Below are 19,183 nucleotides of genomic sequence, written 5' to 3'. Positions count from 1 at the left end.
AAACACGAGCTGAGAGAGATGATTTGAGAGAGAGGAGAGAAAAATTAATTGTGATGAGAGAGAAAATTATTCATTTATGAGGATTTGACTTGAAATATTTTATATATATAGATTCGTATAAAAGTAATATTTTTCAGCGTGTACAGTAGTTTTCATATTGAAAACTCTTGTCTGTATAAAAGTAATAATTTACCAAATGTTGGTTGTTTATGAAAAAAGCCCCTAATTTAATGCAAAATTAACAAAATCTAATAAAAAATGTGAGAAATAATATCAAAGTCAAATTATTAAATTTTTTACCAAATAAGAAAAAAAATGGATTATTTTTTAAATATCTGATTTTTAATAAATATATTTAAAAAATATTATACTATATATGGATTACACTCATTTTAGGTCATTTGTAACAACACTTCTCTCTACTTTTCTTTCTCTTAAAATTTTCTCTTTTTTTATCTCTTTCGTCTGCTTCTCTCAACTTTTTCCTTCGTTCGTCTACTTCCGCCGCACATCACTTTCGCTGTTGTGCGTTTTCTAGTGGATTTCTCACCGTAATTTTCTCGTTGTCGCGTTTTTTTCAATGAATTTTTCATCGCCGCGATTTTTCCATTGATTTTCTCGTCATTACGTTTCTTCCGATGGATTTCTCGATGTCGTTATTATATTTTATGTCTTTTTAGGGTTCTTGTGATAATTTAAATTTTTGTAAAGAGATTATTATACATTTTTTATTTTTTTGTTTATAAAATTCTCCCACAGTTCATATAATTATTATGTCTTTCTCCTGTTCATATATCTGTTCTTTTATTTTGATGCTACTGATTTTATAAAAATGAATTGATTAATGGTATATTTGTAGTGTTTTTATATATGGTGCATTTACGTTATAATATATTTCGGTTATATCTATAGCGTATTTATGGGGTATCTATGTTTTTTTTGGTGTATTTGCAGTGTTTTTATGGCAAGCACTATAAAAATACTACAAAAACTCTATAGATACACTGCATATACACCATAGATATACTATAAAAACATCAATTATACTAAAAAACACTATAGATACATTATAAAAACACTATAGTTACGATAAAAAAACACGATAAAAAAATACCAGAATTTTTGTATAAAACAGAGTGTAAATCAGTAAAAGTGAAAAAATATATTTTAAAAATTACAAAAAAATAGGCCTTGTAAATATATTTAAAAATAATATAAATTAAAAAATAAAATTTAAATTAGTGTATTATAGAAAACTTTCTCATAAAAAAATAGAAATAAAACTTCAATTTAGTATTCTCTCCAAATTATATTACAAATTAATAAATTATACCATTTACTGATATGACACTGTTTTTTTTTTCTATCTATACCTATTCTTTAAAAAAAATTAATTTTGTATGTGCTTTTTGTTTTTAAATTAAAATCTATATATACTGCGGATCATATGTCACTGCATAATTCTTCAGTTTTTTATGAGCCACTTGTAGTGGCATATAGAATAATTTGTGTCAGACACTCTATTAGTAATTGATAAATACCTATAATTTTTTATACTTTTATTAAATAATATTTAAAAATTTACTTATATTTTTATATTTATTAAAATAAATTTTAAATTTAATTTGAATAGTCACATAAAAAATATGAACGAAAAATTAAAATATTGATAAAATAAAAAATGGATGTCTTGTTGGGGTTGATTTTTAAAATAAAAATAACAGTGGCAACTTCGTAAAGAGAGGAGGGCGCCAAAACAATCCAAAAGGCGGCACAGAGCGGAGGGAGAAAAAAAAAAAAAGAATTGGTGGCCGGCCATGTGACTTCCCTGATCTCACCCGACCCGCCCATTTCTCTCTCTAAAGAGCTAAAACCCTCTCTTTCTCTCTAGAAACCTCTTCCATTCCTCTTCATTTACCTTTTCTCCATGTCTTCTTCTTCTTCAAGTAGGCCCCACCGGTCCTCGACTATCTCGCCTTTCCGCTCCCGCAAGTCTCCGGCTCAGCCGCCTCCGCCTCCGAAATCGACGGGGCGACCGTCAACTCCTCTTTCAGCTACAACAACTTCTTCTAGGCCTCCCTCGAGACTCTCCAACTCTCCCGTCACTACTACTCCGTCGACGTCCGTCCATGGCGGAGTAGGAGCTGTACTGGACCGTCCTGAAAGCAGCAACAAATCTAAAGAGAATGTGACGGTCACTGTTAGGTTCCGTCCTCTCAGGTTAATACTTATAATCCATCTGTGTATATATATTGAGAAGTATTTGATTTTTCTGTTATTTCCAATAAGCTTTTGCTTTTTTAATTTTGGCGACAGTGCAAGGGAGATTAATAAAGGAGACGAGATAGCTTGGTATGCAGATGGCAATTATACTCTGAGAAACGAATATAATCCTTCTATTGCTTACGGTTATGGTCAGTTTCTTTTTTTTATTCTCTTTGGCTATTATATTATGTTAGCTTATTATAATGCGTTCGCTCTGTAATTCCATTATTTTAATGCATTTTGACTAAGCAGGTGACCAAGTTATTACAACTGGAAAATTTATGTTTCAATCATTGTTGCAAAATATACAATGGTGGTGTCTCTGTAGATTTTAATGAAAATAGCTATGGACATGTTATTTGATGTCAAAATAACTGATTATACATGTTTATCTATTGCTAAAAGTGGTAGCTGTTTTGGATATATTGTGCTTGTTAGTGCATTGATATGCTCATAGAAAATGAACTTGCTTCCTTTCAGATCGAGTGTTTGGACCTGCAACAACAACTCGCCATGTTTATGATGTTGCTGCCCAGCATGTTGTTAGTGGTGCCATGCAAGGGATCAATGGTGATTCTCACAGTTTACTTTTTTCGAAGTTCAAATTTTGTATACAGACTGGAGGCTTAAATTTTTTCTCCATTAGTTGATCCTTAAAATAGAATGGTGTTTCTGCACTTTAGCTGGCTGTTGAAAGGAGCCTACTGTGTTGTTTCTTTATTGACAATACTATATTCCTACTATACTTTCATATTGCCATTTTGGATTTAAATTGAACATCAGGCCAGAAAGCTTGAAATACTACTATATGTTTTCTCAACATTTCCATGGTTAAATAGTATGATAAGTTTCTTAGAGGGTTTCAGAACTTTCATTTTTTGTAATGAAGGAAAACAACGAGATTCATTTCTTTTTCTTGGCTGTGGACCAAACTGACATTGCTCTGTTCAAATTATATTGCAATGCCTTAGGGTGTTAAATAGTGAATGAGTTTCTTAAGTGAAGAGAAATAGATTTTGTAAATGACATTCACAATGCTCATTTCTAATGTATGTGGAACAAATGTTCTCTATCCCTCTCTTCTATTTCTCTTAATGTTCAATTCTATTATCAGGTACAGTGTTTGCATATGGTGTCACCAGTAGTGGGAAGACTCACACAATGCATGTAAGTCTATAAATACAATTCTGTTCAATGTTAAATCTTAAAACTGTATGTTGTTTATGTGAGCATTATGCCAATGGATCTCACAACAATGTTGTGCTCGTGACTTGCTAGTGCCTTTGTGAAGCTATTTAAGGTTGATATGTTAATACTTTAGAGGCAATGAAATCAGGCCTTGTATTACTTTTTTGCTCGTGTCCTCTGCATCTGTAACAGAACTTATGGAAATTCTTCAATTAGGGATTGAAATGCATAACTTATATCGATAGGCATTTATGACCTGGCTCTAAGGCTATAAGCCACATATTTGGTTGGTCTATAATTACTTCACTACAGGCTTGGTCAATTATTTGTCTCTTTTTTCAGTGTTGCTAACTATCAACGCGCAAACTTGAACATTTTCTTCTACTCTCTTTTTTTAGGGGGAACAAAAGTCACCTGGAGTCATTCCATTGGCAGTGAAAGATGTTTTTGGAATTATACAAGAGGTAGTATGTTGTATGCATGTCAATATTGTAAGTTATGCAAAAATCAATCTAATTTGGTCTTGAGTAACTATGTGAGCAATATTTCAGACCCCTGGACGGGAATTTCTTCTTCGTGTTTCATACTTAGAAATCTACAATGAGGTTAGTCACGCTTTTTGTCACTTCCACAGATTTTCAAATATTCTTTTTATAGTTATTTCTCATCATTGATGGAACATTTGTTATTGGCTTTAAATATCCTCATTTGATTCCACATAGAATGGGGGTATGCATGCATGCATAGTCCGCGTCACTCATTTAATTTGATGGTGAAGAGGATAAAAACCATTTGAAAAGTCAATTCATTTAATTTAATGATGAAGAGGGTAAATTTGAAGTGAATATCATTAGAGAATACTGGTGTTATACCTTGGTGCTATTATTGAGTTTAAATTAGTGAATATTTAGCTGAAGGAGCACTGTCATTCTTTTTTCAGTTCTTGTTAATCTTCCGTTGTGATACTTATTACAAAAAGTATGATGTAAGGTTGATTGTGTCGATATCTTTGTTTAAAATTTTCCTTAACCATTTGTATTGGCTCGGGCCCGACTAGCTTACTTTCTCTTAGGCTCAAACAAGTAGTCCAAAATATTAACTCAAGTTAACTAGTAGTTGGATCTTAATCCTTATAAACCACTGTTCTCTCCTCAAACCACATATTTGGGACATTGCAATAGACTGCTCTTGAGCTCTGCTTGTTGCATCCTTGCTTTCCTTGTCTATGAATTCTCTACTTCCTTGGGTGCAAGAGTTGTACATTTTTCCGACGTTAAAAGTAGAGACGTACAATTTTCTTTGGTAACCTATCATTTTAATGTAGTTGTAGACTTATATTTTGGGAATGTAAACTATTCAAATCATGAGAGTAGTTTTGACTTGGCCCAATATTCATTATTTCTTTCATCTAGTTCATAGACTATACATCTGAAGGTCTAATGTGAATCATAATTTAGTTTCTTTGACTGATATCCTGCTGCCAGTCACTTTCTTTTGTTTTACCTCTCAGGTCATTAATGATCTGCTTGATCCAACGGGGCAAAACCTGAGAATACGAGAGGATCCACAGGTGCTCAATTTAAGATATAGGATATAAAATATATAGTGTGTGATCATTCTTTCCTTTTCTTCTCATCCTTTTCCAAGGTTTATTTCATTGAGAAGTACTTCTAGGGCGTTTGCTCTAAATATAACTTTTCATGAGTTTGTAGAACATTTTGAGTCTATATTTTTTTGGATGTCAAAGCATAAGGTTATACTGGCTCAACCGCTCAAGTAGCCACTAGCTAGTGGCTTGTTACGAATGAGAATGGTCAATGGGTCATATACCTTAGACATACTTGGAGAAGCAAAAACAAGAATGTTAAAACATTTGTGTACAGCATAAATTTGTTTGCAAACAGGTTCAACCTGCTGTGTTCTTCTATCCCTGAATGAATCTTCAGTTACCCAGTTTATATGCAGTGCTTTTCACAACTGTTTTAGTATATGACACACCGCAGTTTGCAGTTTGGAACTTATGCTACTAGTCATATTTGCTGGACAAAGTGAATCTGAGTTTCCAAATATTAAAAATCTTATTATCCAGTGTGCTTCCTATTATTGTGCCAGGGAACTTATGTTGAGGGAATCAAAGAGGAAGTTGTTTTGTCACCAGCTCATGCTCTTTCTCTAATAGCATCTGGAGAAGGTATAGCCTCTATGGCTTTGCATATATAAAATATCGAGCTCTGGAATTATATAGCTTTCACAATATTCAGTTTCATTTGATACATTTCATTTGTTATCTTTCTAGACATTTGATCTTTTGCATTTCTCATACGTGTGTATGGCATCCTTATATGCAAAGGTTTATTTTTTATCCTTAAAGTTCCGAGATGTTTTATCCTCAAAGCTCCAAGCTTTGTCTTAAATCATTAGTATTGACATCAAGTTATTAACCCTTCTTAGCTCTGATACATTGTTTTCCAGATGTTTCTTGATTGTGCAGTTGTACACCTCTTAACAATATCGCATATTGTTGCAGAGCATAGGCATGTGGGTTCTAATAACTTCAATCTTCTTAGCAGTCGGAGCCACACAATATTCACCTTGGTATGTGATTTGCTTTCAATTTATGAGGTTGGGTTATTCATAATTGCATGTATTATAATTCCTTTAGAACGTGAGCTAAACCTAATCTAGAAGTGTGAACCACAGTTACTATTGAGAGGTTTGTTGGCCAATTTGGCCTACTCAGGATGGCTTTTAATTTGTCAGTAGCTTCTACTTTTTTCACACTGAATAAAATTGCTGTTTTCAGACTATTGAAAGCAGTCCGCGTGGAGAAAATGAAGGAGAAGAAGTTACTTTGTCTCAATTGGTAATTCCTGCTGGCTGTCTCTGGTGGTTTGACTGTTTATTCAAATACATACTGTTTGTTAGAGTCTTGTGCTGGGCATGAATACAACTCAAATTGCTTTGCAGAATTTAATTGACCTCGCAGGATCTGAAAGCTCAAAAACTGAAACAACAGGACTGCGGAGAAAAGAGGGTTCTTACATAAATAAAAGCTTACTCACTCTTGGCACTGTAAGCTGTTACTCTTCTTATCTTTCATGTTGCTAGGCTTTCAATTTATCTGTATTCTTGACTTTCAAATTAACTGATAAGAAGAATCATCACTTTGTACTTTGCAAGGCATTCCATTTGCATGGAGCTATTTATGCTTCGTCTATTGTTTTAAAACTCTTAAAAGTTCAATATTGCTAGAAAGTTGCAACCACAGTTCCTTTGTTGTGCTGCTAACCATTTAGTGGCTATTGAAATTAAACTTTTCTGGATACTGGGAGGACTGATCTGCATTGAGATTACCCGACTTATAAGCTTGCCAATTCATGAAACTGAGCATTTTTTGAACTTATTGTAAATTGACTACCTCGAGTACTGATGATATTTTACACACCCCTTCCCTATGTTTGCTTAGTCTGATCATAAATTTTGGATCTTTTCACTTGCTGCTTCTCCTTGCAGGTAATTTCTAAACTAACTGATGAAAAATCAACACATGTTCCTTACCGGGATTCAAAACTCACACGTTTATTGCAGTCATCCCTCAGTGGCCACGGGCGAATCTCTGTAAGTCAAATAGTCCAGTTGATATTTCCTGGTATTTGTACAAATGGTGCATTTCTTGTTCTGCTGCACAAATTATTCCTATGAAGCGGCTTCATTAGATTTTTGACTAGTTTCTGTTGCTTTTTTTTGAGGGGCACTGTTGATCTTGTTGTGTGCCTGTTTTCTTGTTATCCTAATACTTCCCGAAGATTCCAACTTCTGCATCTTGATAAATTTTCCTTGTTTAAATTTCTTGCAGCTTATTTGCACTGTGACACCTGCCTCAAGCAATAGTGAAGAGACACACAACACATTGAAGTTTGCACATAGAAGCAAGCATGTCGAAATCAAGGCTTCCCAGAATAAGGTGAATATTGGGATCACTGTTCATGTGAATTCTCTTTAATTTTAGAGGCTGTATCTTCATGTCTGTCTTTTTCATTTCTCAAAATGTTGTCGTGTACAGATTATTGATGAGAAGTCTCTCATAAAGAAGTACCAGAAGGAAATTTCCTGCTTAAAAGAAGAGCTTCAGCAATTGAAGCGTGGGATTATGGAAAATCCTCATATGCCTGCATCTTCCCAAGAAGATCTGGTTACTTTGAAGCTTCAGGTTTGCACATATAATAACTTTTATTGAAATGCATTTATTTGCATCTTTGCCTGGGCTTTGGGAGAAAATTGGTTGATTGTAATAAAAAGTACTAATTGTTGATGCTTTCTTCTTTTTGCTCTTAAGCCTCACATTTTAAATTGACCTACCTACAAAATTTAGGGTTTGGATCGATATGATTTGAAACTTAGTGTTTAACCTGGAAGTGCCACTGTTCAGGGTGTCTGGTATACTTAGCCCACACACAAATATAAATAGACCTCAGTTCTTGAGGTTTTACATATATAGGTCTGAGATTTCCAATTACTTTTTGAGGTCTCAAAGAAGATTCTGATTTCTTCCACTAATTGAGAAAATAGATCTGGGCTGAGCCTCATTTTTTGTGCAGAAATCCAGACATCTAAATAATGGTAAATTTACCGAGTTATCCCTCTGTGTAAATTTGATAGAATATTGTTAGCATATAAAACCTCATTTGATGTAATGAATTCTGATGCTTATTTTTTTCAGGCTATTTGTGAAAGTAAGACATGCTAAATGATGTCTTTTTAAGGTTGTAAGATGAGTGCTATTTGTACAGATTTTTTTTTATCTATTATCAAGTATTACCCAGACAACATGTGTTATAGTATGGTTAAGAACATTGCAGATTGTTTGTTCTATTCTTTATTCCACCACGAATCAATTTGCAACCCTGGTTAAAAAGTTATGTATTTTGTTTGGACATAATAGCTAATCATGCTTCCAGATTCTGTTTGTAGCATTGCTTCTCACTTTATGATATCTAATTTTCTTTGGCGTAAAAGCTGGAAGCTGGTAAGGTCAAATTACAGTCAAGATTGGAAGAAGAGGAACAGGCTAAGGCAGCATTGATGGGAAGAATTCAGCGGTTGACTAAACTTATATTGGTATCCACCAAGAATTCCATGCAACCAAACCTTCCAGAGCGCGCTGGTCATAGGCGAAGGCATTCCTTTGGGGAAGATGAGGTTCATAATTTCATGATTTTTTATTGGCTTACTTTGTGTAAGAAGCAGTTTTCTAGATCAGTCGAGATGGATTTTTTAAAGATTCACGTGGCTCTGTTCTGATGCAGCTAGTGTATCTGCCAGATAGAAAACGCGAATACATGGCTGAAGAAGATGCTGCAAGCTGTGCTTCTGAGCTTTCAACCGACACTCGAGATGATATCAACAATCTAGATGACCTGGTGAAAGATTACAGAAGTAACAGGAAGCATGGGATGCTTGGCTGGTTTAAGCTAAGGGTAAGTCATGTACTTAACAATATTACCCTTTTGCATCGCTGGAATGGGATCTGACTGGTTTGTTGCTCATATTCATCTAGAAGCTATTTTATGAAATGGGCACGCTAGTTTGTTTATGACTGAAACGACACTTACATTCTACTCCTTTTCAAGCTCTTGACTAATGAATAACTGTTCATCTTATTTTTCTTTTAGCCCCTGCTAGAAAACCTTATATCGGTTCTGAACTAAAATGGTAGCATGATTGATTCATTTTAAAAGTTGCATGGTTCGTGATTTGTTATAGTTGTTAGTCTCATTTAAGAGATAACAAACTTTCTTAGACCTTTTCTTTAAACTTACCTTTTCTGTTAACTTAACTAATGTGAGTGATAGTTTTTCTTGTATAGAAACCTGAGAATCTGATGAGGTCATCGCCAAGTATTGATAGTGAAAGCTCTGCAAGTGGATCACCTGCATCTAGTTCTAGATCATCACAAAACAGAGTCATGTTTAGTGATATGAAGGATGGACGGAAAAAATCGGTCAGTAAAAGAGGAGATGATTTTATGCTAATTGACTCATTTCCGAAGCGTACCCAAGCCGGTGACTTGTTCGGTGCAAGTGTTGGAAGTCATCGATTGCCTGCAGTGAGAAGAACTCTAATTATCATCTCATTAATACTAGTACAATTTTTGAATTTTCAAGTTGATAATCATATTTCATGGTACACTAAGATTATTGCCTAGAAGTTAAACTTTTGCGTGCCATATAAGAGGATGGCTACCTGAAGCTGACGTCTAAATTAGTGCTTACTGGATTTGGTTATTCTTTCACATTGATAGTTGTTTTTTTAACATTCCTGGTTTAGTTTTAGTCTTTGCAGTTATTCGGGCTTCTACTTTATTTCATCTGGGCCTTTAGCTTTTGATCAGATTTACTTTTTTCTGCAATTGTTATGAGCAGTGTTAAGGCAGATCCGTAACAGATCCTCCTGGGTTTTGCAAGCAAAGCCATTTTATTATACAAAATTTTATCAATTGCTAAGTTACAAACATATGGTGTCTTATCGCTTTGAATGTTAACTTAGACTTCTAGGAAATAATTGTGCATTGATGTTTTCAAAATATGGTTCTTTAATCTGAACGTCAACTTGAATGACTTCCTGGTTTCTGTACAGACTGGGACCACAATCACGGATCAAATTGATCTGCTTCGTGAGCAGGTTAAATTGTTAGCTGGAGAGGTGGCATTGTGTATTAGTTCTCTGAAGAGGCTGTCAGAACAAGCTGCTGCCAACCCTGAAGATTCGCAATTAAAGGTGATACTCCTCATTTTTTCTTGATATTATTTAGATGTCAAAGATAGATTACTGGTCGTCGATAGGATGTTCATTCCAGGACTATAGATCGCTGTTTTCTGATAGAATTTTTATTGATGTATTAAGGCATTTAATAGTTGATTCGTTTGTCACATTGGTCGACATAGGAACAAATAAGGAAATTAAAAGATGAAATTAGTGAAAAGAAGCTTCAGATGCGTGTCCTGGAGAAACGAATGATTGGTTCAGTTGAAAGAACACCTCATATATCAAGCAGTATTGAAGTGTCACAGGTAAGTCTATTGAAGTGTAAATGAATCTTCTAGACAATTGTTCATAATGAACTAAAATTTGACCGAGTCTCAGTTGTATTAAACCCAATAAGCTTTATTGGCTTTAGTTGGGTATCAGCCAATTAGTAAATTTTAAGGATAAATTATACCGGCAGTGTCCGGACCCTTTTAAATATTTTATTTTGGTGTTTGAACTTTTTTTTAAAAAAAATTAGTGTTTCAACTTTTAAAAGTGTATCAAAGGAGTATTTTTTTAGCCATTTTCCGATCATCGGACTATTAATAAAGCCAAAAATAATTTTTAAATTTGCTGATATGGTTTGACATTTTAATTCTATTTATTTAAGTACATTATTAGGCACACAATTATCATTTTCTTTACTAATATATATATATATATATATTTAAGTAAAAGAGGAGTTATTTTTATCTTTTAGCACACTGGTGACTGGAAAACGGCTAAAAGTGCTTGTTTGATTTAAAAAAGTTGAAATGCTAATACAAAAATAAAATAAAAGTTCAAACGCCAAAATAGAAGATTTGAAAAAGCTCACGCACTATCGATGTAATTTTTCCTAATTCGAATTGGCTGCTACCCAACAAATTGGTTTTAGGATGCTGTAATTATATTATCAGGGTAAGGTGGTATCTTTCTTTGAATGCTTGAATGCCAGCTTGTTTTTTACATCTAATGATGGACAAAGAGCCAAAGAGAATGGCAAAGTAAAGTAAGCCATTTTAGTTATTGAGTGTCCTTGATTACCATTTTTTGTCTTCTAATGTAACTTCTAGCCTCACATGTAGGCCCTATCCAAGCTTACTGCTCAGCTAAACGAAAAAACTTTTGAACTTGAGGTTTGTTATCCTACTCCCTTGCTAGCTTTGAGGACTGATTTTTCAATATAAAATCTAGATATTTACTAAGTTGACTACTTTGTTGTGGGTACGGGTGTTGAAGATCAAGTCAGCAGATAACAGGATACTTCAGGAGCAACTACAAACGAAGGTAGTATTCAAAAACTGGACATATCTTCTTCTTTCAAAAAAGACCATTCCTTTAATTTATATTACTGGTATCTATATCAGCTATCAGAAAATGCTGAGATGCAAGAGACAATTCTTCTCCTGAGGCAGCAGCTGAATTCGTTATTGGGCAGCAGTCAACAAGAAATTGCAACATGTCCTGAAGAGGCACTTAGAAAGAACACAGAAGGGAGGAATGAGATTTTGCCATGTGAAGAAAAGTCTATTGATGAAAATACACCGAAAAGTGTCATGAGCTTGAATCGAATATTTTCGCTCGAGGAATCCAGAGAATGCAATGACAATGCTTATTCCAATTCTCAGATTCTTTTTCAGGTTTATCTTTTTGCTTCTACTGGAATCTCCTGTCATGGATGCTCAAGATGAACTTTTGTTTCTTTTTAATGTTGTCTTGTGTTTTTTCTGACTGGCTCTTAATTTGTATAATATTTGTTCTTGTGTTTTCAGTTGCTGCTATTTTCTGACTTGGCATTTAATATGTATATTTTTCGTTCTGGTGGTTTTAGTTGCCACCACTGATTTACCATTAATATTCTTTAGGCTGCTGAGATTGAGAATCTGAAGCAGGAGAAAGAGAGATTGATTGAAGAAAAGGATGGGCTTGAAACACATTGTCAAAACCTGGCTGAGGAAGCAACGTATGCAAAAGAACTGGCTGCAGCTGCAGCAGTTGAGCTCCGAAACTTAGCTGAAGAAGTAACCAAACTTTCTTATGAAAATGCAAAGCTTAGTGGTGATCTGGCTTCTATGAAAGAAGTTCATTGCAGATCTAATTATTGTCAGGGTACTGCTTCATATGGTTCCAAACAGAATAACTCTAGCAATGCTCGATCAGATGGTCGTGCAAAGAGACAAGAGGATCTCTTGGTTGAGGAGTTACGGAAAGAACTAAATGCAAGATACCAAAGAGAAGCTGCACTTGAGGCTACACTATCGGAGAGAGAGAAAATAGAAAATGACCTACTAGGAAGATTTGATGAAGCAAAGCGCCGCGAAGAAGAATTGGAAAATGAGCTTGCCAATATGTGGGTGCTAGTTGCAAAGATGAGAATGTCAGGTGTCACTGCGGAAGAAATACCATCTAATGCGGCACATGCATTTCTGCCATCTAATGGTGAAAATATAGATGGGATAAGCACAGTAGATGAGTTAAAAGTGCGCTATCAGAAAGAAAAAAGAAGATGCAGAGAGTTAGAAAGCCTAATTTCTAGACTGAAGGTATGCACTTTTGGAACACTGATATCATGTCATGTTCCGAGCTTTTAAAGAATTTTCAATCTATTGTTTTCAATTCTATGCAATCTATTAGTTGATTGAGTTCTGGAAGTGGGTGCTTTAATTTGCTCAAGCTGTGAGTTTCCTTTTCTTTTAGTTAGATGCGATACTATCCTTGAGTGTTTCTGTGCATGTATATGTGGATGCAGATTTTGTTCAGCGTCTTACTCCATCTAATAAGAGTCCTCTCTGGGTTTTTGTTAATATAATTTAGGTTTGTGTGAGCTGTGTCCGGTATCATTACTTTATGTAACCCTATCTGAGACTTCCATGTGTGAGTGCTGTATAGATGACGTGATTTGGAGTCTGTACCGGTGCATAGAAGTGTTGTCTAGTGATCAAGATCACACACACTGGTAAAGATGAAAATACTAATGAAATAATTGAAATTATTTTGTCAGAGTGAAGATATTGATGGTTTGGATGTCACAGCTCTTGAGGAACTACAGAATTTTCATATTGAAGCTATAACAAAAATTTCTCATGCAAAGGTATCTTTTTTGGCTTTCTATGTTAAAATCAGATGTTTTTTTATTTCAATTTGTACTATCATCATTTCATTAAAAAGATAAATCACAAGCTCTTAAAAGATTAACTCTCATTTTCATTGGTCATCTATATTGAAAAATTTAATATTTATTTAAAGAATTTACCGTACTTGTACTATTTGTTTTACGTTTTGTTGTGAATATGCTCTTTATTTACATAAAAAAGAAAATGCTCTTAAAAATAAATAGTACTAATAGAGATGTTTTTAAAATGTGAATTTTGGAATATTGCACAATTTGTTTTGTAACATGTGAAGTATTAATGGTGACCACTTGCATGGTTTTGGTATTTCTTTTGAGTGTTTTTTGTTTTTCGCTATGCGCAGTGTGTTAATCAGGCATAGTATTTCCAAGATCTATGAATGGTGGATTCTTCCATATTGATGTTTCTGACTTTTGAGGTTTGTCTTGATCCATGCATTTGTTTTTCTCTTCCCGAGACAATTAATCATGAAACTGTAGTAGGCTGTTTTAATCGTTGAGTCAGACACATCAAAATGTTTCAGCATCTCAGCCTGAGCTTTATGCATCATGTGCTAAATAAATGCTAGTAATTAGGTTCATGACGTATAATGGTATAAGTGAACGGATGAGCTGTGATCACAATATGACCTTGTATTAAAGATGGAAAATATATAGCATTTTGAGTAAGGCTTAGTGGTTTTCTCGTGAAGATAACCTTCTTGAATATGTTTATAAGTATAGAGGGTGTTTGCTTTTTGATCTAAGTAGGGAGTCAAAAAGTACAATGAGTGTTTTAGAATTCGAACTGGTGTGGCCATCGGTTCAACCAGGAAATAAAAAATGAAGAAATTTATACGACATATATGATAATATATTTTTTGTCTAGAACAAGTTTTATATGTTTATAATTTAAACACATACATAAAATTTTAATTAGTAAATGGATTACACTAAAACTAGTAATTGGTTAATAGTTTTCAGTTTTTATGTTTTTTTGTTGTTTCAAATAGGTTGAACCTTTTAAAAAGAATTGAACCGGCTGACCTCCAGTTCGGTTCTTAAAACACTGCTTTTAACATTGGAAGTGTTCTTTTAAACATGTCCTCTAGGGTACAGAGAAAACAAAAAGTCTCCTTTATGATCCTTTAACTTACTTTTGCATAATTCAGAAAGATGTAATTTATTACAGCTATATGGCTGCACATAATCTTCAACTTTCTCAATTCAAAGCAGCAAGTTGATCTATTGTTAATGGTATTGCAGGTATAATCAATTTGTACAGTGACAACAGCAATCTTAATCGTAACCGCAGTAGCAATTTTTCTTCTAATCAAGTTCCCAGCTAACTTGCAGAAGTGAGACAAGTCCTATTTTCCAACAATTATTAGTACTATATATGTGGGATCAACCCATTTACATGTATTAGAAATGCTGCAAAACAAAGAACCAAAACAGTTCTAATCCATGCGACTGAACACTATGTATTTACTATGTATAGAGTTATTAAGCTATTGTTGCCTTCTAGTGTTCTGTGTGTCAATCAGCTCATTGGTCTTGAAGTAGCGATGGGCATTGCTCTGATAAGAAGCTGGAACCGATTGCAGAAGGCCGACAAAAAGCAGCTTCATTGTAATAACTGTCCACACTGCCAATAAAGGAGCAAAAATCCCAATGAGAAAGCCCTTTCTGCATAAATGCATGAAAGGAATAATATAACTAAAGAGGAGTGGTTGAGGACTTTGGAAGCCTGCCACAATTTGCAGAAGTCCAGCCCATCTGATGCTTATCATTGTCATAAATCACCAGCTTGTCTTGAAAAAAAATGTCTGCAATGTGACATGACAGAATATCAGATACAACAAGACGGATAACTTGAAGGAAATCGAGATCTTTATGTTGACTGAAATGCTCACCTCCGATTACATTGAAATTTTCCAGTCCCACTTCGCTGCCGTTTAAAACTCCCAAGCACACATTTCCATTTTTCTGAAAGAAAAAGTTGTTGGATATGAATATTACTTGCAGGGTACATTTTATTTCAGGATATATTGGTTAGGGGTGTACATTTCAGTTCAAAGTTCAAACCAAGCAAACCGAATTGAACTAGAAATTTTTGTTCTTTCATAATCAAACCAAACCAAATTTATAAAGATGTAAACAAAATCAAACTAAACCGAACTAAAAACCCTAATTTTTATATACAGAAATCAAATCAATCAAATTTGTTGGTTCGGTTAATTCATAAGAAAACGACCATCGTTTTTAAGAAAGCATAAGTGTTCCTGGTGCTTGTACATAGCAGATAAAATGCAACTGGTTTCAATTACTCACCGTGACAACAAGATAATCTTCCGGTGGTAAATGCAGCAGAACATTCTTTTCTTTCATAAAGCTTAGTGCCAAGGGCTTAAAGTAGCTCTTTACGTCGTTAACAGATTTGAGCAGTTTTGTGCCTTTCCAGCAGACAGCAAGCGCCTTCTCCTCTGGTGCATCTTTTAATGGCTTTCCAGAGAGATCCTTCTTTATCTGAGACATCAAACAAGTTACTGATTCCTGCAATATTGTTTCTTGCCAGACATTCATTTGTTTAAGTCGATATGTATGTGGTATACTGATTATCTATGTCTCACCAAATTAAGCAAAATTCTATAAACTTGGGCATTGAAGTAAGTGTAAGAGCTCCCACTGTCAAAAATAAATTCTAGACCCTTTACGCCAGTAGATTTTCCACCATAAACAAGTTCTGCTGGTCCGGTTGTGTAGTGTTTGCTGAAAGAACATCGAGAATGAAATCAATTTTCAGAATATTATAAATGCAAAACAAAACTAATTATATAGCCTGAAAAGAAAAAACAATACACAAACACAGTACAGGGCTCTTACTCCAATGAGTTCTGCGACATTGGTGTCCAACCAATTCCCGAAGAAGGAACCATATCATCCCCAAAGAATAAAAAGCCTCCACCTCGCCTACTAAAACAGTGCCCAATCACATTTCTCATCACACCTAGGGTCTTCAATTGCGCAATAATGCTTGTTTTGCCATTTCCAAGGCCGAGGACGCCTATTGTTGGAGGAGGAGCAATTGGGCCAGGATTTTTTTGATCATATCCACACCTGCAAGCAAGATGATCAAAATTTGGCTGCTAAACAGTCCGACTTTACTAAGTAACCTGATTCTTTTAAGCTCAGAGATAATTCATTAAGATTTATAAACCAAGATGGCCAGTGTGAAACCTACCCAAAGGCAAGTTGAGGTCTAAAAAGAGAGCCATTCATTAATCTAAGAGGGAAGTAGTCTGTAACCATCACACCAAGAGATGAACCTTCATCAGCATACTGGATCTCATAGTCACATTGATCAGCAGCAGACTCACAGTTGAAGTGTCCTGATAACTGAATACTGCTGCATCGGGGATCTTTACAGGAGAGTAGATTTTTTCTTGGCTTGTAAAGATAGTCAATTGGCTGTAGTTACGAGCATTCATAAACACATTAATGGTGCGTTTGATACAAATAAATTCTACAAAATGAAGAATTTTAAAATAAAAGTTTCTCCAAAAGTTTTATAAAAGATCACATGGAATTGAATTGGGTCCATGAATTTAAGAAATAGTGAGAATTCTTTGATCTCTCCTTCACTTCAAAAACATCTCGTTTAAATCAGCTTTTTTAACCAGCGGTAATGCAATCAGGATTCATCGAAATTTGCAGAATTGATTATGTTTATATCAAATGAGTTATAAATCAATTCCTTTGGAAATGAAACAAATTTGACAGTAGAATAGAATTGACCTTAGTGCAACCAGTGCAGGGGGCATCACACTGAACCCAAGTAAGATCACTACCAGTATCAATATCTAGCTCGAAAAGCTTAGGAGGATTACCAATATGAAGTGACACGGAATAATACCTGCAGAATCACTCGCAGAAATGAATCATAAATTCACTTCACAAATTGGGGAAAACAGGACGATTTAAAGAAACAAGAAATGGAAGATCAATCAATTTACAAATCTTGAAATTACATCAAGAACGTAATACAAGAATTCATATAAATGAAATTATTAATAAATTAAAAACAAAAGATTGAGACCTAATCAAAAAGAGAATTAGGGATAAAGAATGATCAATCCAAAGGCAGATAAAATGAAGATAAAAAATAAAAGAAAAACGAAGTTGTACATTTCCAAGTCATCAGAATAAACAAGACGTACCCAAGTGGATAAACATTGCCAGTAACAGGAAGAACAAGCGAAGAAGCAACAGCAGTTGACTTATTCTTGGTGGGTGGTTGAATAGCGGCTGAAGAAGATCCCAGAAATGTAGCAGCCACTGCTATACAAAAGATGGTTAGCAATAATGACGACGACGACCATCTTCTTCTTCTTTCGCTCATCTTTTGCGTTGATTTTCTTGAAGGAAGAAGTTGAGTAGTAGTCTGGTGGATGGAAAATTCCAAGTCACAGAGCAGTTGGCTTCACAAATAATTGGTTGGAAAATGTGAGAGCGCCCATGTGCGCTATTTATAATGATGAGTTCAGGGGGTTTCGAGGGCCGCGTCTCTTTTTGATGACGAAACTGGCAGGAATTTGCGGGCGGGGGTATAATAGGTAACATTTTAGCACCAGGTACTGTCCCACGGTTATTAGCTAGTGTTCACTCGGTTCGGTTCAAATTAAATTAACAAATTGACCCAATGTTTAAAACAAATTGATTGAATATAAAATTTTAGTTAAAACCAAACCGATCAAAAAATAACATAAAAACAAAACTGGACTACACCGAATAGGTTGATAATTTAATCGGTTCGGTTAAATCTGAAAAAATACAAGGAAAATAAAAATAATTTTTTTGTCTATTCAGTCAGTTTAATTATTTGAATAATTTAAATATCAAACCGAATCAATAATCGAAAATCAAAAATTGAAATTTATAAATTTTAAAACCAAACCGGCCAAACACATAATTTACCGAACAAACGGACCAAAAATCACCGGCTCAGTTGGATATTTTGCCACCCCTAGCCGTGGTGCTTTGTACATATATAAGACCAACTCTTTTCAAGTTATCATATCTCTCTTTGAACTGTTTTTGAGTTTTAATTCGGACATAACTTTTTATTTAATAATGTGATTGTTTTTGCCATTATTCATGCACCGCTTTTCGTCAATTTTAATGACGTTATATGTAAAATAAATTCATATATATTTAACTTAATTAAAGTCCAATGAGCAATAAACAAGAATGGACTCTCTTTTTTAAAGGTGACAAGATACCAACATTGACAGTTTGATCTTTTTTTTTTCATTTGGTTTGTCTATAAAAGGTAAATACTAGTATTATTTTGGATTTTTTTACAATAATTTGTCTATAAAAGGCAATTATCATTTTGAATGTTTTCTATCAACGCAAGTTGTTGAAATATATTGGTACTTGCATTTACAATGTTTCTACCATCATTGCCCCTGATAATTAGGCTAGTCAAATTAGCAATGGTGTCTCAATCTTTATTATTTTCACCAATATCCCTACAATTGATGATTTCAGCTACCACATTAGGAGTAGAGGTTGTACTTATAATATCGGCCTTGTGCCAGGGGATCACCGTCAACTCCACATTGTTCCTACACATCCATTTCTTGCCGTCAACTCCCCGTGTATTTTCAGGCCAGCAATTCCAAAAGTCTTTCGAGGAGGGAATTAGCATATCATTCCAGCCGAACGAATAGATCCTGATAGCCACACTACCTCATTATGCGCGGCCATATAGTCAGTTGGAGAAATTGAGCTTCAGTGATAGGAGATATTGGTATTTAGAAATTAGAT

The 19,183-nt window shown here is 34.5% G+C and overlaps 2 protein-coding genes across 3 annotated transcripts; one reads left to right on the top strand and one right to left on the bottom strand.

Moving 5' to 3' along the window:
• The first annotated feature begins 1,733 nt into the window (after window positions 1-1,733).
• On the top strand, window positions 1,734-14,878 carry LOC126681036 (kinesin-like protein KIN-7C, mitochondrial). Of its 2 annotated transcripts, none has more exons than XM_056104114.1 (26): window positions 1,734-2,220; window positions 2,317-2,414; window positions 2,746-2,835; window positions 3,380-3,432; window positions 3,852-3,917; window positions 4,005-4,058; window positions 4,964-5,023; window positions 5,566-5,644; window positions 5,981-6,048; window positions 6,257-6,316; window positions 6,421-6,525; window positions 6,967-7,071; window positions 7,310-7,417; window positions 7,517-7,663; window positions 8,470-8,652; window positions 8,760-8,930; window positions 9,320-9,559; window positions 10,090-10,230; window positions 10,398-10,523; window positions 11,328-11,378; window positions 11,482-11,529; window positions 11,610-11,882; window positions 12,135-12,785; window positions 13,244-13,333; window positions 13,717-13,791; window positions 14,618-14,878. In XM_056104114.1, exons 1-25 carry the CDS (start codon window positions 1,928-1,930, stop codon window positions 13,732-13,734), a joined length of 3,378 nt encoding a protein of 1,125 aa, XP_055960089.1. In that variant the 5' UTR covers window positions 1,734-1,927; the 3' UTR covers window positions 13,735-13,791; window positions 14,618-14,878. The 2 variants fall into 2 exon arrangements, with proteins under 2 accessions (XP_055960089.1, XP_055960085.1); XM_056104110.1 differs by having other exon boundaries at window positions 12,108-12,785.
• LOC126681050 (aspartic proteinase Asp1-like) lies at window positions 14,651-17,913 on the bottom strand. The gene is made up of 9 exons (XM_050376427.2): window positions 17,572-17,913; window positions 17,150-17,267; window positions 16,596-16,822; window positions 16,238-16,471; window positions 15,985-16,123; window positions 15,686-15,880; window positions 15,268-15,340; window positions 15,093-15,180; window positions 14,651-14,999 (listed from the first exon to the last, which is right to left on the bottom strand). Exons 1-9 carry the CDS (start codon window positions 17,751-17,753, stop codon window positions 14,900-14,902), a joined length of 1,356 nt encoding a protein of 451 aa, XP_050232384.1. The 5' UTR covers window positions 17,754-17,913; the 3' UTR covers window positions 14,651-14,899.
• Between the last annotated feature and the right edge of the window lie 1,270 nt (window positions 17,914-19,183).

This window comes from Mercurialis annua, linkage group LG1-X (assembly GCF_937616625.2).
Source record: "Mercurialis annua linkage group LG1-X, ddMerAnnu1.2, whole genome shotgun sequence".
NCBI classification, from domain to species: domain Eukaryota; kingdom Viridiplantae; phylum Streptophyta; class Magnoliopsida; order Malpighiales; family Euphorbiaceae; genus Mercurialis; species Mercurialis annua.
Note: the sequence above shows the minus strand (reverse complement) of the source record. Positions and strands in the feature narration are given on the sequence as shown.

Bases quoted from the DNA above. Each gene is read 5' to 3' on its own strand.
- LOC126681036 (XM_056104110.1), top strand. From the start codon at position 1,928: ATGTCTTCTTCTTCTTCAAGTAGGCCCCACCGGTCCTCGACTATCTCG. The intron at 2,221-2,316 runs GTTAATACTTAT...TTTTGGCGACAG, and splicing joins GTTAGGTTCCGTCCTCTCAG to TGCAAGGGAGATTAATAAAG. The intron at 6,526-6,966 runs GTAAGCTGTTAC...TTCTCCTTGCAG, and splicing joins GCTTACTCACTCTTGGCACT to GTAATTTCTAAACTAACTGA.
- LOC126681050 (XM_050376427.2), bottom strand. From the start codon at position 17,753: ATGAGCGAAAGAAGAAGAAGATGGTCGTCGTCGTCATTATTGCTAACC. The intron at 17,268-17,571 runs GTACGTCTTGTT...GTGATTCTGCAG, and splicing joins GGCAATGTTTATCCACTTGG to GTATTATTCCGTGTCACTTC. The intron at 16,823-17,149 runs GTCAATTCTATT...TCGTAACTACAG, and splicing joins CCTGCACTGGTTGCACTAAG to CCAATTGACTATCTTTACAA.